The 18283-nt window shown below is 45.0% G+C and overlaps 1 protein-coding gene across 9 annotated transcripts in view; it reads right to left on the bottom strand.

The window, feature by feature from the left end:
- LOC144601975 (voltage-dependent L-type calcium channel subunit alpha-1D-like) overlaps positions 1–17869 on the bottom strand; it is a 282505-nt gene extending 264636 nt beyond the window's left edge. For all 9 annotated transcript variants that reach the window (XM_078414647.1, XM_078414644.1, XM_078414648.1 and 6 more), the window contains exons 1-3: positions 17652–17869; positions 16626–16938; positions 15296–15401 (exon numbers count right to left, since the gene is read on the bottom strand). In XM_078414647.1, the coding sequence (XP_078270773.1) occupies positions 15296–15401; positions 16626–16938; positions 17652–17679 (447 nt within the window). In that variant the 5' untranslated portion in view covers positions 17680–17869. The remainder of the gene's footprint in view (positions 1–15295; positions 15402–16625; positions 16939–17651) is intronic.
- Positions 17870–18283: the final 414 nt, after the last annotated feature.

Consider the following 18283-nt stretch of genomic DNA (forward strand, 5'->3'; position numbering starts at 1 on the left):
TTTCATCGGCCTGCTCGGCTCGGCCCTGGGACTTTCCATCGCCCGGTGGGGGCTTCAAAAAGTTGGGAGCCTCGATCACCTCGTGGCACCACGGGAGAAGAATGAGGAGGAGATAAGACTTTTCTTTGCCTTCCATCACAGTGAGGGTGTGCCTGGAGCAATCACTGTGATGGCTGTTTGTGTTATAAATTGTATCTGTGAGTCCTGTGCTTTGTGTTGTATACTGCCGGACCCTGAAGTGAGAGGACGCTGGCGCTGTTTATTCGCCGCTTCTCCGTTAGGATAGTTTGTCTGTTTGTTTTTATGTTATGATTGTTTTTGTAAAGTGCTTTGAGCTTCTGGTAAGGCGCTATATAAAATAAATGTTTATTATTATTATTATTATTATTATTATATTATGCTGGAAAACAAATTAAACAGCAAATGCTGGAATCTGAAATTAAAGAAGAAATCTTTGGAAGAATTCAGCCTGTCAAACAACATCTGTGGAAAGAAAAAACAATTACTATTTCCGGTCTTCATCCCTTCATCAGAAGTGGGAAGAGAGTGAATGGGTTACTATTTTGCAAATTGGAGCTGGGGTAAGGAGTAAAGTGTAGGACAAAAGACTGCATGGAGATTGCTTAAGATCGATCAAGGGACGAGGAGCCCGAGTACTATCTCTAAGGTGGACAATATAGAGATACAAGCTAAGAATGGATATTAGTAAGATAATGAGAAACATTGAGAGCAGTTTTACTGAAGTTGGAAAGTTCAATGTTCAGGCAGAAAAAATATATTGTTTCTCTAGTTTATATTGGGCATTACTGTGGCAGTGGAGAAGGCCACTGATAAATCAGTTTGAATAGGAATGTGATTTACAAAGTGGCACGCAACTGGATGCTCAGGATTACCTTTGCAGAATGAGTGCAGATGCTCTCCAATGTACAGGAGGCCAACCGGCCCCTTGATGTACACTTGATGTGAAATGCACCTAGCTGCTATCTTCAGCCTGCCTTTTGCTCCAGTGCTCGGAGCAATGAAACAGTGGAAGAGGAGCAGCTTAGGTATGCCAGCATCTGACCATCTTCTTAAATTTCCACATTTAGCACTCTCTCTCTCACACACTCTGCTCTCTCTCTCACACACTCACACACTCTCTCTCTCTCTCTCTCACACACTCTGCACTCTCTCTCTCACACACATGGCGCTGACGATGGCTGCCACGGTGTACTGCTCCTTGCTGTTTTGTATGTATTTGTTCATTTGTGTTGTCTGCGGAAATCCCACAAAGATCACTTTCATGAGAGAGGTACTCCTTAACATCAGACATACATAGAAACATAGAAAATAGGTGCAGGAGTAGGCCATTCGGACCTTCGAGCCTGCACCGCCATTCAATATGATCATGGCTGATCATCCAGCTCAGTAACCTGTACCTGCCTTCTCTCCATACCCCCTGATCCCTTTAGCCACAAGGGCCACATCTAACTCCCTCTTAAATATAGCCAATGAACTGGCCTCAACTACCTTCTGTGGCAGAGAATTCCACAGACTCACCACTCTCTGTGTGAAGAAATGTTTTCTCATCTCGGTCCTAAAAGACTTCCCCCTTATCCTTAAGCTGTGACCCCTGGTTCTGGACTTCCCCAACATCGGGAACAATCTTCCCGCATCTAGCCTCTCCAACCCCTTAAGAATTTTATATGTTTCAATAAGATCCCCCCTCAGTCTTCTAAATTCCAGCGAGTATAAGCCTAGTCTTTCCAGTCTTTCTTCATATGAAAGTCCTGCCATCCCAGGGATCAATCTGGTGAACCTTCTCTGTACTCCCTTTAAGGCTAGAATGTCTTTCCTCAGATTAGGAGACCAAAACTGTACACAATACTCCAGGTGCGGTCTCACCAAGGCCCTGTACAACTGCAGCAGAACCTCCCTGCTCCTATACTCAAATCCTCTTGCTATGAATGCTAACATACCATTCGCTTTCTTCACTGCCTGCTGCACCTGCACGCTTGCTTTCAATGACTGGTGCACCATGACACCCAGGTCACGTTGCATCTCCCCTTTTCCTAATTGGCCACCATTCAGGTAATACTCTGATACCCTAATACGGTACCTTCAAACATCGTTCCGGGTCTCTCCCATCATTGTTTAGTTCACCTTATTCCGACCTACAGGCAGAAACCAAAATCTGCTAAACCTGTGGTCAGAACAACGAAAAGGCGGACGAGCGAGGGGATTGAAAAACTCCAGTCCTGCTTTGACTGCACTGATTGGAATGCGTTCAGGGAAGCAACCACAAACCTCGATGAGCATACAGACACTGTGACATCCAATGTCAGCTTTTGCGAGGATAGTTGCATTCCCACGAAGACCCGGATCTGGTTCAATAACAACAAGCCCTGGTTCACAGCAGAACTCAGACAGCTCCGCCAGTCAAAAGATGAGGCCTACAGGAGCGGGGATACAGACCTCCACAGACAGGCCAAGTACAAGCAGAGAAGAGGAATCAGAGCTGCCAAGGAAAGGTACTCTGAGAAGCTAGTTCTCAGCTAAAGACTCTTCTTCAGTTTGGAGGGGCTTGTAAGAAATCACCAGCAACAAGAGGAAACCCCCCCCACCCCCCGCTCCTTGGACAATCGTCAGCTGACCAACGACCTGAACCCGTTTTACTGCAGGTTCAAGAAACAGAAACATAATCCTGGGATCGTAGACTTTCGAAGAGCTCCCCCTCCCCTCCCCCCACTTACTATCAACAACACCACAATCACATTTAAGTTCCTTGGAACCATCATCTCCAGGGGCCTTAAATGGGGGGTCACCATCGACTCCACAGTCAAAAAGGCCCAACAGAGGATGTACTTCCTGCAGCAACTGAGGAAACACAATCTGCCACAGGCAATGATGGTCCAATTCTATACTGTTATCATTGAGTCCGTCCTCACCTTCTCCATCATGGTCTGGTTTGGCTCAGCCACCAAGCACGACATTCGGAGGCTGCAACGGATCGTTCGATCAGCTGAGAAGGTTGTTGGCTGCAACCTTCCCCCCATTGATGAACTGCACACTGCGAGGGCCAGGAAGCGAGCGGGCAAGATTATCTCTGACCCCTCTCACCCTGGCCACAAACTCTTTAAAGCACTTCCCTCTGGAAGGCGACTCCGGACTGTCAAAGCAGCCACAGCCAGACATAAAAACAGCTTTTTTCCCCACGAGTAGTAGTTCGACTCAATGACCAAAGTCTGTAGTCTCTTTCCTGCTCTAGTTTATTTTTACCCACACGTTTAGACCTTATTGTTTTGATGTGTTTATGCTTTATTCTTAATTGTTGACTGTATGTTTGTGTTGTCATTTGTGAGCGGAGCACCAAGGCACATTCCTTGTATATGCACATACTTGGCCAATAAACTTATTCATTCATTCATTCATGTGCATGGAAGGTCAACACATGCGAAACCATGGACAACACCAAACTACTAATGGTGAGCTAAATATGGCCCAAAGCTTGTTGTACTCTGTCTAAAATGTGTTTGATAAACAAGATTATTTTCCTTAATGGTTCAATGTATAAAACTGTCTTATAATGCGTGCTACTATAGCTTTTCATTCCAACACAACAGAAACAAATCTTTAAACCTACATTCTGCACCCTCCACCCTGTTCTCAGCAAAGATTCACTAAATGGCCACAACATAAAATAATGCAGCATATAAAATATCTTCTGCAGGAATCCCAATCTTAATGTATTTCCTGTCACTGCTGAAAGGTTTGATTCTTCTGCACTTTAGTTGCATTAACATATGTTGTGCACCTCAATTAAGATGAAATATCGTACAGATTTAATTTTTCAAAGATTTAACATTTTATTTGCTGGTTAAGATTTCTATGGAGTGGAATATGTCACCATATTAACCTAAATATTTTAGTTAAATTTCAAATTAGCTTTTTTTTCCGATAAAGCTAATTTTCAAGTCTCTTATTATATTCAAAACAAACCCCGTGGAAATGCTTTTCCCATCTATAATCTCACAAAGATGTCATAGCGTCATAAGCACGGAAACAGGCCATTCGGCCCAATTCGTCCATGCTGACCAAAATGCACCATCGACATTAGCTCCACCTGCCCATGCAAGGCCCATATCGCACTAAACCTTACTTATCCATGAATCTGTCCAAATGTCTTTTCAATGCTGTTATAATACCATGTCTAGACTAGATTTGTGAAAAGTTCTGTATCTAAGTTATCCTATAGAAACCTAAACAGCACCAGTAACTATAATGATGGAAAGTAGATGCCATTTAATATATTGTATTATATCACTTTGCAGATGATTGCAAGTGCGCTGATAAGGCTAATAATCCACCATGATATAATTTCAGATTTTACAAGTTCACAAGTTAAGGGAGTAGAATTAGGCCATTTGGCCCATCAAATCCACTCCACCATTCAATCATGGCTGATCTCTGCCACCTAATCCCATTTTCCTCCCTTCTCCCCATAACCCTTGACCCCCGTTCTAATCAAGAACTTGGCTATCTCTGCCTTAAAAATATCCACTGACTTGGCCTCCACAGCCCTCTGTGGCAATGAGTTCCATAGATAAACTACCCTCTGACTAAAGAAGTTCCTCCTCACCACCTTTTTAAAAGAGCCCCCCTTTAATTCTGAGGATATGATCTCTCGTCCAAGACTCTCCCACCAGTGGAAACATCCTTTCCACATCCACTATCTCTATGCCTTTCATTATTCTGTAAGTTTCAATGAGATCCCCCTTCAACTTTTTAAACTCCAGCGAGTAGAGGCCCAGTGCTGTCAAACACTCGTCAAATGCTAACCCACTCAATATGGAATCATTCTTGTAAACCTCCTCTGGACCCTCTCCAGAGCCAGCACATCCGTCCTCAGTTATAGGGCCCAAATTTGCTCACAGTGCTCCAAATGAGGCCTGACCAGCACCTTATAGAGCCTCAACATTACATCTCTGTTTTTGTATTCCAGTCCTCATGATATAAATTCCTTACTACCGATTCAACTTGCAAATTAACTTTTTGGGAGACACTGCACCAGCACTCCCAAATCACTTTGCACATCCATTTCTGGATTCTCCCTCCATTTAGAAAATAATCTACGCCTTTATTCTTATTACCAAAATGCATGACTCCACACTTTGCTATACTGAATTTCAATTGCCACTTTTCTGCCCACTCTCCTAACCTGTCCAAGTCCTTCTGCAGAGTCCTTGCTTCCTCTCACTGCCTGCCCCTCCACCTATCTTAGCATCATCTGCAAATTTGGCCACAAAGTCTTCAATCCCCTTGTCTAAATCATTAATATACAACGTGAAGACAATAGACAATAGACAATAGACGCAGGAGTAGGCCATTCAGCCCTTCGAGCCAGCGCCGCCATTCAATGCGATCATGGCTGATCACTCAATCAGTACCCCGTTCCTGCCTTCTCCCCATACCCCCTCACTCCGCTATCCTTAAGAGCTCTATCCAGCTCTCTCTTGAAAGCATCCAACGAACTGGCCTCCACTGCCTTCTGAGGCAGAGAATTCCACACCTTCACCACTCTCTGACTGAAAAAGTTCTTCCTCATCTCCGTTCTAAATGGCCTACCCCTTATTCTTAAACTGTGGCCCCTTGTTCTGGACTCCCCCAACATTAGGAACATGTTTCTTGCCTCTAATGTGTCCAATCCCCTAATTATCTTATATGTTTCAATAGGATCCCCCCTCATCCTTCTAAATTCCAGTGTATACAAGCCCAATCGCTCCAGCCTTTCAACATACGACAGTCCCGCCATTCCGGGAATTAACCTAGTGAACCTACGTTGCACGCCCTCCATAGCAATAATATCCTTCCTCAAATTTGGAGACCAAAACTGCACACAGTACTCCAGGTGCGGTCTCCACCTGGAAGCGGAAGAGAAGCGGCCCCAGCACCGACCCATGCAGAACTCCACTTTTCACTGGCAGCCAACCTGAAAAAGAGCCTTTTATTGCAACTGTTTGCCTTCTGCCATCCAGCCAACTCGCTATCCATGCTAGTATCTTCCCTTCAATACCATAGGCTCTCATCGTCCCTAGCAGCCTGACATGCAGCACCTTATCGAAGGCCTTCTGAAAATCTAGGTAAACAACATCTACAGCTTCTCTCTGTCTGTCCTGCTATTATCTTCCTTCAGTCAACAGAGCTTTATTTGTCATTCGGTACCAAGGTACCGAACGAAACTACATAGCAGTCACACAAAAAAGAAAAAGAACACAAGACACATGACTCCAAACACCCCCTCACTGTGATGGAGGCAACAAAACTTCCACTCTCTTCCCCACGCCCACGGACAGACAGCTCGTCCCCGACCAACCCGCACAGTCCCCGCAAGGGGATGGCCCGCGGCCGAGCCGCACCGGGCGCTAAAACGTCCGGGCGATGGAAGGCCCCGCGGCCGAGCCGTGCGCAGCTAAGTCCCGCGGCCGAGCCGCACCGGGCGAAGAACTCCAGCAGTATTTTTAAGTTTTAATTAACTGTTTTATCTTAATCATTTTTAGTTGAGGTGGGGGGGCAAGAAAGAGTTCAATATTGTCAGTAGAAACTGAATCTTTAAACCCCTTTCCTCCCCTCCCTCAGCAGCTAGCCTGAGAGAATTAGAAGAGGCTGAGGAAACACCAGCTGCAGTAAACGTGAGTCAGTTAACATTACTTGAGAGTCAAACTGGAAACATTTGATGTGATTTTTAAAAAGCCACTGTTGTTACAAAAGCCAACTTTGCATTTGCAAAGTGAACACATTCAACAGCATGTTGTAACTCCAGAACAACTTCAGTCAGATGTTGCTATACTTCTCTCCACCCCTCCCATCACTGCAACTTAAATTACACTTGTTTTCTCACTAATCCAGTTCTGATGACGAGCTATTGACCTGAAACTTTATTTTTTGACAAAATGATGCACAATCTGCAGAGTGTTCACAGCATTTCCTGTTTGAATTCCATCTTTCCCAGGTTTGTAATCATTAAAAATCAGTTTCAAAATGAAATATTCTTCTGGCCATGAGCATGTCATCAAAAAGCAATTCAGCAAGAGCAGGGTTTGCACAAGTGCTTACAGATTAAATGAATTGATTTTTCTGAAGTGGTACCAACATTCCACTCCTAAATTGTATTACAAATCCAAACTAAAAAAAAGTACATTTTTATATTTAACTCTTAGTGCAGTATTGAGTGAGTGCTACATTATTGGGGATTCCATATTTCAAGTAAAACACTGAACCAAGTCTCATCTGCTTTCCTGGGTGAATGTTAAAATTCCCTTATCCGAATATGAATAAGACGAGGGTAATTATCACCCATGTTTGACCAATATTTATCTCTCAACTATCATTTAAAACCAAATTATCTGGACATTATCAAATTGCCGCTAGTAAGAGTTTGTTGAGGGCAAATTGATTGCTGTGTTTCCTACATTATGTAAAAATATTTCATTGGTTGTATACAATACTGGGTTCCCTTGAAACTACATAAATTTAAAATCTCCTTTTTTCTTATGCACATATTAAACAGGTTAGATTTTCTTTGACCCACTTAAAATTGTGCAGGATCACGTGGTAAGTAGGGGTTAGAATTGCAAATCCGGCCATCACCAGAGCACGGCAAGATAACAAGCAAGAAGCCCTGGGACCTTGCTTTAATTCTCCTCCTGCCTGCCCTCCTTACTGGTTTTCCTTGTACATGGAGAAAAGTGACAATCGACTCCAATTAACTTTTATGAAATCGAGGCCTCAGAATACATCTGCATACACAATGCTTTATAAAACTTGACGAGGCACCAAGAATCTTCCAACTGAATTCAATCTTTCATCAATTGACTTAATTTTTCACACCAATTATTTTTAAATGCAAATTTAAATGATACAGTAGCATACAATTAGATTATTGCAATCCACATGCTGTTATTTGGTATAAATACTTTATTCCATCTCTAAAAAAAATTCTGATAATTATGACCTCAAATCACAACACAACAGATGCAATTTGTAAAATGACTTGATATTTATAAATTTACTAGACCAAGTGGACCCGTTGGGCCCATTCCTCGTAGAGGGGGGACAGGGAAGGGGAGAGGGTGCCACTCATCGGCAGCGCTGCAGCAAGAGCGAGTCGTGGACCCAAAGCCTCTCCTGTATTGGTCTATCAGCCTCAACCCCCCCATTCAATCCCCCTTATCCCCCCCTCCGTCCCTCCCACTCACCCATTCCATCCCCCCCTCCCCCCCCTCCCTCCTCCCCGCTCCCCCTTTCCCCCCACTCTCCCTCTCCCCCCACCCCTGCTCCCTATCCCACCCCTCCCCAACTTCCCCCCCCTTCCCTCCCCACACTCCCACTCCCAGCCCTACCCACCCACCCACCCCCTCCACTGCCCTCCTCCCCCCAATCCCCCCTCCACTGCCCCCCACAATCCCCCCCCACCCAACCCCCCACTCACACACCCCATCCCCTCTCAACGGAAACTTACTCTATTTACGTTGATGCGTAGTAAAACATGTTAGTAAAACATTACAAAGGTGTAGCATCTAAGTAACCATAGCTTCTATTATCATAGATTTAATAATATTTTACAAAGGCATAAAATAGTCTGGACCCTTACATATTTTCTTTTGAGAAGTAAATTACTGAGGTCTTATTCAGTATATTTGCAAACATTCCTATTACAAACAAACCTAATATGTAACATTATACCAGTTGCACACTTTGAGTATTTTGAAACTGCTGAACTTGTTATGATATATCTTCATTCCAATGCTTAAGAACATCACCACCGACTGGCTTACTAGTTTGATGCATCAACACATAATGTACAGGTGTCAGGGGTTATGGGGAGAAGACAGGAGAATGAGGCTGAGAGGGAAAGATAGATCAGCCACGTTGAATGGCGGAGCAGACTTGATGGGCTGAATAGCCTAATTCTGCTCCTAGCACAATAGACAATAGGTGCAGGAGTAGGCCATTCAGCCCTTCAAGCCAGCACCGCCATTCAATGCGATCATGGCTGATCACTCTCAATCAGTACCCCGTTCCTGCCTTCTCCCCATACCCCCTCACTCCGCTATCCTTAAGAGCTCTATCCAGCTCTCTCTTGAAAGCATCCAACGAACTGGCCTCCACTGCCTTCTGAGGCAGAGAATTCCACACCTTCACCACTCTCTGACTGAAAAAGTTCTTCCTCACCTATGAACCTATGAACTTATAATGCACCTGATTAATACAGCGTGGTACCATATAGAACTCAGCCTGCCTGATCAATCTGTTTCAACAAATCTGAGATGAGGTAAAGGAGAAATATGTTTAGCTAATTTGGGATGATATACGACTGACGTTTTCTGAACAATTCTCATAATCTCCCAACAGTGAGCTCAAAGTACATTTTTCTTGCTGAGGAATTGAGGTATGACCTGGGAAAGTAAAAGAAAAATGGAAGTGGAACCTTGCTTGGTGTGCAATCCCAACTGTCAAAAAATGCCCAATGCCATGGTCTCTGTGTTTAAAAATGCAATCAAACCGTGGTAAAATCATTGCAAAAGGAGCTATTATCTCACCCAAACCTCCATGGCTTCCCAAATAAATCAAATTGCACTGTATTCCAGATCACAGGAAAGCCAGCAATAAATTCATTACATATAATTGTTTGTAGCTTTGCTAAGGAGAGGAGGCTTAAGATCACTAGGATCTGCAGCTGCGGCTTGCCTGCAGTCCGTCTGTCTTTTGTGTTTTTTGTTGTTTTTGTCTGAATTGTAGCTTTAATATGATGTAGTGTTGTATGTTATGTTTTTGGGGGGGGGTGGGAGGGAACGTGAACGGGAACTGTAAAAATTCTCTCTCCCGAACGGAGACACGACGTCTCCGTTCCCGTTGCGGCCTACCACCGGCCATGCACCTGGGACCACCTGGGGCTCTGGTTCGCAGAGCCCACAGTCCGGACTCACCACCTGCGGCGCTGGCTGCCTGCGGATGCTGCGGGAGCGGCTGCGACTCGTCTCCGGAGGCTCCGGCGCGGGCCGCCTGGACGTCGGAAGCCCGCAGGCCCCTGGATGGGGGCCGACATCGGGAGCTCCGGCAGCGGCAGAGGCAGCGTGTTCGCCCGCCCCGAATCGCGGGGCTTGGGTCGGCCCGCCACGGACCTTTCACCGTCCGGCGCGGCCTGGAATAGGCCGTGGGATTTTCACCGCCCAGCGGGGGCTTCAATGTCGGGAGCCCCGACCGCCCCGACGTGGCTACTCCAACAGCCTGACCACGGGAGAAGACGGCAGGGAAGAGAAAAAGACATTCTGGCCTTCCATCACAGTGAGGAGGGACTGGAGGAGACTCACTGTGATGGATGTTTCTTTTTGTTTGGTGTTAGTTGTGATTGTATGTGTTATTGCATTTTTATTGATTAATCTTATTGGTCTTATTGTTCAACTGCGGGTAATGTTTCATTTCACTACACATTTATGTGTATGTGACAAATAAACGACTATTGTCTATTGAAATCATTCATTTCAAATGCCTTGCCACTTCCATCCTATCTGACAAAATACCTTACAGGAAGGAGCTGGTGCTTCTGGTTCTTGTACACACAATTCACATTTTATCAGCTGGATAGCTATTTTCCATCAAAGATGCACAGAAAATTAGCCAGTTGCCCTTCCTTTTGCTATTCCCGGCCTTGCAAGGTACTTATTGTAAGATCCTTACGCCCAAGAGTCAATTATGCACAAAATGGACTAGAAAACGAGAGAACGATTTAAACAGTGCATGACATTTCTAAGATATTGCCATCTTTAACATTTACCATGTTAACATGTACCAGACAATGACCACCCGCAATGAAAGTCCCATGACTTATCCATTAATGGTGTCACCATTACCATGACACTGGCATCAACATCCTGCAATAGATTTGAAGGTGGGGTTGAACCACCAATCATCAAAAACTTAAACAAGCCAACAACAAATACACAATTATCACATCCCATACAAAAAGTCTAATTAGGACGAAACTCAAATTTAAAAGATAACTAGACCAAGTGCACCCGTTGGGTCCATTCCTCGTAGAGGGGGAACAGGGAAGGGGAGAGGGTGTGACTGAGTGAGCCCTGGACCCAAAGCCTCTCCTGTATTGGTGTAGCACCCTCAATTCCCCCCCCCCCCCACTCAATCCCCCTTATTCCCTCTCTGACCCACTCCATCCCCCCCTACCCCACCCCCACTTGCCCCTCCCCTGCCCCCACAGCCCTGCCTCCACCCTCATTCCCCCCTCTCCACCCCTATTCCCCCCTCCCCTCACCCCCATCCCCACTCTCCCCTCCTCCCTTCCCCCCACCCCCACTCTCTCCTCCCCCACCCCCACTCTCCCCTCCCCCACCTCCACTCTCCCCTCCTCCCCACCCTCTCCTGTCCCCCATTATCCCCCTTCCCCCACCCCCATTCTCTCTTCCCTCCACCCCCACTGTCCCCCTTCCCCCCCACCCCCACTGTCCCCCTCCCCCCACCCCCACTCTCCCCCTGCTCCCCACTTCCCCCCTACCCCCACCCTCCCCTCCACCCACTCGGCCGCCACGCCCACTCCCCTCCGTGGAGCCGTTGGCGGCGAAAGCCACTTACCAGTGCCCATGCGTTGAACGCTGACTGCCTACGTGCGAGACTCCCCCAGGGCCAGGCGAGGGGAGGGGTGCGAGGGGAGAGGGGCGAGCGAACGACTGAGCCCGGGCGGGTGGCCCCGCTGGCGCCGGCCATCTTGTTTTGGCAGGTGAGGAGCAAATGAAGTCGAACGTGGCCCAATGTAACGCCATACGCTGAACACTTTCAGTAAATGAGTTAGAAAGGGAATTTTTAAACTTTAAAATCTCTCTAGCTTTAAAAATGTAGCCTCAATTTGAATGACAGTTGTTATACATTATGCCCATGATAATGGTGAGTAATGTGGCGCATAAATAGCGGCACTATGGTGTACCGTTTTGGCTGTGCAAAGCACAAAAGTTATGGAGGGGGGGAGAGAGGTATAAAAAGGTTTCTTCGCAAGCACAATGCAATAGACGAAACTCTCCTGTTCACAAAAAAGACAGATCTGATCCAGCTAATTACAACGCAATCAGTCTACTCTTCAAGTTATGGATGGTATCATTGACAATATTCTCAAGTAACACTTCCTAACCAATAACCTGCTCACAACCAGCCACCTTGGGTTTCCACAGGACCACTCCGCTCCAAACCTCATCACAGCCGTGGTCCAAACATGGAACAAAGAGGTGCGGTTGATTACGCTTGGTATCATGGCAGTGCTTGACTGAGTGTGGCCCCATGGTGACCGGGTTAAAATGAGATATCAACGGGGGCACCAAAAGAGAAAACACTCCAGTTGTTGAAGTCATACCTCAATCATTCCAACACCAGCCATCACTGCAGGAGTTCCTCTGGGCTGAACCTAACCCAATCATCTTCAACTACTTCGTCAATTAACTTATAGAGTCACAGAGTGATACAGGGTGGAAACTGGCCCTTTGGCCCAACTAGCCCACACCGGCCAACATGTCCCAGCTACACTAGTCCCACTTGACTGCGTTTGGTCCATGTCCCTCCAAACCTGTCCTATCCATGTACCTGTCTAACTGTTTCTTAAACGTTGGGACAGTCCCAACCTCAACTACCTCCTCTGGCAGCTTGTTCCATACACGTACCATCCTTTGTGTGAAAAAGGTTACCCCTCAGATTCCTACTAAATCTTTTCCCCTTCACCTTAAAACTATGTCCTCCATTCACCTACACTTTATGGCCACGTCTTCAAAAGATTCAATCAGATTTGTGAGACATGACCTCCCACATACAAAACCATGCTGACTTTCCCTAATCAGCCCTTATCCATCTAAATAGCAGTATATCCTAACCCTCAATAGACAATAGGTGCAGGAGGAGGCCATTCGGCCCTTCGAGCCAGCACCGCCATTCAATGTGATCATGGCTGATCATTCTCAATCAGTACCCCGTTCCTGCCTTCTCCCCATACCCCCTGACTCCGCTATCCTTAAGAGCTCTATCTAGCTCTCTCTTGAATGCATTCAGAGAATTGGCCTCCACTGCCTTCTGAGGCAGAGAATTCCACAGATTCACAACTCTCTCACTGAAAAAGGTTTTTCCTCATCTCAGTTCTAAATGGCCTACCCCTTATTCTTAAACTGTGGCCCGTTGTTCTGGACTCCCCAACATTGGGAACATGTTTCCTGCCTCTAACGTGTCCAACCCCTTAATAATCTTATACGTTTCGATAAGATCTCCTCTCATCATTCTAAATTCCAGTGTATACAAGCCTAGTCGCTCCAGTCTTTCAACATATGACAGTCCCGCCATTCCGGGAATTAACCTAGTAAACCTACGCTGCACGCCCTCAATAGCAAGAATATCCTTCCTCAAATTTGGACCAAAACTGCACACAGTACTCCAGGTGCGGTCTCACTAGGGCCCTGTACAACTGCAGAAGGACCTCTTTGCTCCTATACTCAACTCCTCTTGTTATGAAGGCCAACATTCCATTGGCTTTCTTCACTGCCTGCTGTACCTGCATGCTTCCTTTCAGTGACTTATGCACTAGGACACCCAGATCTCGTTGTACGTCCCCTGTTCCTAACTTGACACCATTCAGATAATACTCTGCCTTCCTATTCTTACCACCAGTGGATAACCTCACACTTATCCACATTAAACTGCATCTGCCATGCATCCGCCCACTCACCCAACCTGTCCAAGTCACCCTTCAACCTCATAGCATCTTCCTCATAGTTCACACTACCACCCAGCTTTGTATCATCTGCAAATTTGCTAATGAATACTCAGAATACTCTTTAGTAACTTTCCGACTACAGATGTTCTCACTGGCCTATAGTTCCCAGCATTTTCCCTGCACCCTTTCTTGAATAGTGGTACAACATTTTCCACCCTCCAGTTTTCCGGCACCTCTCCTATATGTGAAGACAACTCGTAAATTTCAACCAGGGCTCCCACAATTTCCTCTCTAGTTTGCCAAAATGTCGTCAGATATATCTGATCAGGCCTTGGAGATTTGTCTACCTACTCTCAAGACACATCAATTGACTGCCCCATGTTCCACCGTCCTCCTGTCTTTCTCCTCGGTAAAGAGAGGAGAAATACTCATTGAGGACTTTGCCCATCTTCTGTGGCTGCACACAGAAGTGGCTGCTTTGATTCCTGAGGGGTCCCACACTTTCTAGTTACTCTTTTCTCCCTTATGTATTTATCAAACATTTATATAACTTTCTCCAGTATAAGGACAAAAATAGGGATATTTGGTGATGATTACCCTAAACAATGTTCCAAGTCCAGTACAATGTAACCTGATTGATTGGCACATCAAGCACCCTAAAAATTGATTCCTTGTACCATGATCATGCATTAGCTATAGTTACTTCCCTAAGCTATTTGGATAGCACCTCTCAAATCCACAGCTTTCAATATAAAGGATAAGGGCAGCAGGTGTACAGGAATCCCACCACCTCATCTAGAACTATATCTCCAATCCTCTTGACCCTCAGTCAAAAGCCTGGTGCAACTTCTACAACAGCATTGTGGGGGAATCTTCATAGGAATGTACCTGTTTAAAACGCAGTCCACTATCCCCTTCTTTGATTTTAATTCTACAAAGAGGACTGGTTAATTAATTTGTATGCTAAAGAATCCATTGGATGTGAGTAATATTTAAATAAACTTTTCAGTTTTCAACAAAGCAATCTGAATATGATATCCAGTTCAAGGGAGTAATTTGTAAAGAAGTGCAGGAAGAAATGGATAAACAAACTCAAAAGCTTACTCAGCACAAGCACAATAATTTTACTGCAATTTCAAACACAGATTAAACAGTAACAGCAAATGGACCTCATCATCAGCAAGAATTGAATATGCATCAACATTCTTTATTGCACAAATCTGCAATTCCGTTCAAACAGCTAAACTTTATATTATGTGTCCTTCTTACTTACAAAAACTTTTCAGTTCACAGAAAAATCACAACATAAAAACCACGCAAATCTTCATTAGTAAATAAAGTCATTTACCCTAAACATTTGTTGCTAACTTGCACATCTAAATATATAGTTCCAATTTATAAATCAGTCTTCAATTCCAAAAAAACAAGTAGTAACACCGTTTCAAGAATGATAGATAATGTTATTAATCTTATTTTAAAGAATGAGATTAATGAGATCCTTGTGTTGCTTCTCAGTAACTATTTAACAAAGGTTGACGGAGGTAATCAGACAACACTTACCAGATCATGATTGGTTGAATTTGAGTCATCTTCTGGAAAAGGTATGTAAACAGCTAAGGCCACACAGTTGGCAAAAATAGCAATCAATATAAAGATATCAAATGGCCTGCATATCCGGTTAAGGAATATATCTTCAATAAAAAACTACTAGATTCTTTAAAATTATGTATTTGCTGCCGACACCAACTATCCCAAAGGTAACTTAAAGTAACAGCAAGCACCATTAGCCTTACCATTATTTTGAAAATACAGTATGTTAGTCCATTTAATTTTGCATAAGATAGTTAATTTTTTTATTAAATTGAATTTGTCCTTGTTAAAAGTTACATTGCTGCCAAAAACTATCATTAAAGCAGAAGAGTAAATTAATACTGGATTCAGGATCTTTCTTTTGTAAGAGTTCTGATGGTCAACTGATATTTAAATTTTATTTAACTGCATGTATATATATATAGATTTTATTTATTTTTCTTATGGGGGTTGTATATTATCCGTCCGAAAGTGCCCTGACATTCAGCAGTCAATTGAGCTTGCTGTGAATGTAAAGTCACATATGGGTCAGATCAGGTCAGGATGATAGATTTCCCCAAGACAAACCCTCTTTAATTTTAAATGCCAGATTACCCAAATTTAAATTCAAGAGTTCCATTATTGGCATTTGAAGTCAGTGTTTATTATGCCAGCCTCCAGTTTGTACACCGTCAAGTAGAGCACCACTATCCCTCCTGCAAGTGCATTTGGCTGTTTAATGCAGCGTAATTTTAAATGACAGACTCCTAATACATGAAGGCAATACATTACAACTTTGAGAAATAGGGTATTAGCTAATTATATATGTGAACTAAGCTTGTCAAAATGTTCATTTTGTTATTAATTGGACATAACTATAATGAAAATGTATGCAGTTTTAGTGATGCAACATCAGTGGTATGTTTAAAGTCACCTTCAAATAAATAGGTCGATGTAATTATTTCTTGTGCAGGTGTAACTAGGCCCTACAGAAATTCCACAAGTATCTGTTATTACACGGGTATTTTTATTGGATTCAGTCTATTTGTATTGAATTTCCTCGTTTTAGAAAAAAGCTATATAGTATTTGCCGTGGCTTGTGAGATTTGTTGAATTTCTCTTGAAAGTAGTTTGCCAAGGTTCTGCAATCATTAAGCGCATAAAATCCCATGTTTGCTCGTATTCTACGTGCAATATGCAAATACTGCGATGACCTTGCAGGAACACAATCAAACACAAACACGCAGCTAATAATATTTCACGGTGTTATAGCGAAGCCTTGTGCACATCATTTGCGTGCTTGTGTAGATGAAAAGGATACTTCCATTCTACTATACTAATGCAGGCCCTTCTAATGGGATTGTTGAGATTTAAGCAGAAGAGGGCACGAGCCGCCCTGTTATTCACGGTGCTGCCTTGCTGCTTCTTGCTCTTGGCGAATTGCTGGCGTTTTCTTTGGGCTGCTGCGCTGCTGGATTCTGTGGTAGAGTTCATGGTTGTGGCAGCTTTCGCTTGCCTGGCCGCTTCAATCGCAGCCTGCCAGGATAACGCTGTCGGTCTTGTCGCTGGGGAGTTTGACTCGAGACCCGGTCCCTCGCTAGGTAGTGCGAGTCTGTTGCTGACATAATTTACTCCTGTGATTTTTTAAAAGAATGTAATCAGAAATGAAAAGGCATTTTATCTTTAAAACGCGAACTGTCCGAGAGATAGGGAAGACTTAAAATTCTTAAATTATATAATGAATCATTTTTTTAATCATGGGGAAAAAAACAACGGAGAAACCATCTGTGTGTAAAAAATGTCAGGTTAATGAAACACATCAAAAACTGCAATAATAATCACAACAGCTGGCATATTACGAGGCTGCAAATACACTACCAGCCAAATTCAGTCGGGTTTCATGCACTCTTTCAATCTGCAACAAACATTAAGTGTATTTATTTAAAGAGAGGATTGCGAATGTATCTTTCTGCCACATTAACTGGCACACTGCATGCTTCAGTGGGTGCATTTTACTTCATTTAACTGAAGTCTGCAATTTCCACAACCAGAGTTTTTCCCGGTCAACACAATGTTTTACGTTGTAATTATTCAATCTATATATTTAAAGTTATAAAAATCAAAATATTGTTTACGGTCGGATATTATACCATTACCAAAGTCTTGCAACGATGTTCAGCCAAATTATATTGCTGCAAAATAATCGCATCTTTGTAACGGGGGTGTTTCGTGAATCAAAACAAAAATCCTCGGCTATTATCAGATGTATTAATTAAAACCTTCAGTCATTACAGCTCGAGCATCCCTGATTGTGCGACTGTTATCATTAAATCCCCAGGGTATTTACCTTCGTAGGGTTCCCTTAATTCATACATCCTCGCCGCCTTAGTATTGCATCAATAAAACGACGGTAAGCTCGGCTCTCTTCATCCCTCGACCCCCATGCTACTCAGTGTCGGCGGCTGCCTCTCCTCTCCTCTCCTCTCTGCGCTCGCCAGCCGACATGCTGGCAACATCCGGGCGGTGGCTGCGCTTCAGCTGACTGATGGCATAGCTGCCCCCGCCCGCTCACGGCTCCCTCCCTCCCTCCCTCCCTCCCTCCCCGCCCGCTCACGGCTCCCTCCCTCCCTCCCTGCCCGCTACCTCCCTCCCTCCCCGCCCGCTCACGGCTCCCTCCCTCCCCGCCGGCTCCCTCCCTCCCCGCCCGCTCACGGCTCCCTCCCTCCCTCCCTCCCTCCCCGCCCGCTCACGGCTACCTCCCTCCCTCCCTCCCTCCCTCCCTCCCTCCCCGCCCGCTCACGGCTCCCTCCCTCCCCGCCGGCTCCCTCCCTCCCCGCCCGCTACCTCCCTCCCTCCCCGCCCGCTCACGGCTCCCTCCCTCCCTCCCTCCCTCCCCGCCCGCTCACGGCTCCCTCCCTCCCTCCCTCCCTCCCCGCCGGCTCCCTCCCTCCCTCCCCGCCCGCTCACGGCTCCCTCCCT

The sequence above is a fragment of the Rhinoraja longicauda genome, chromosome 17, assembly GCF_053455715.1.
Source record: "Rhinoraja longicauda isolate Sanriku21f chromosome 17, sRhiLon1.1, whole genome shotgun sequence".
Lineage (NCBI taxonomy): Eukaryota > Metazoa > Chordata > Chondrichthyes > Rajiformes > Arhynchobatidae > Rhinoraja > Rhinoraja longicauda.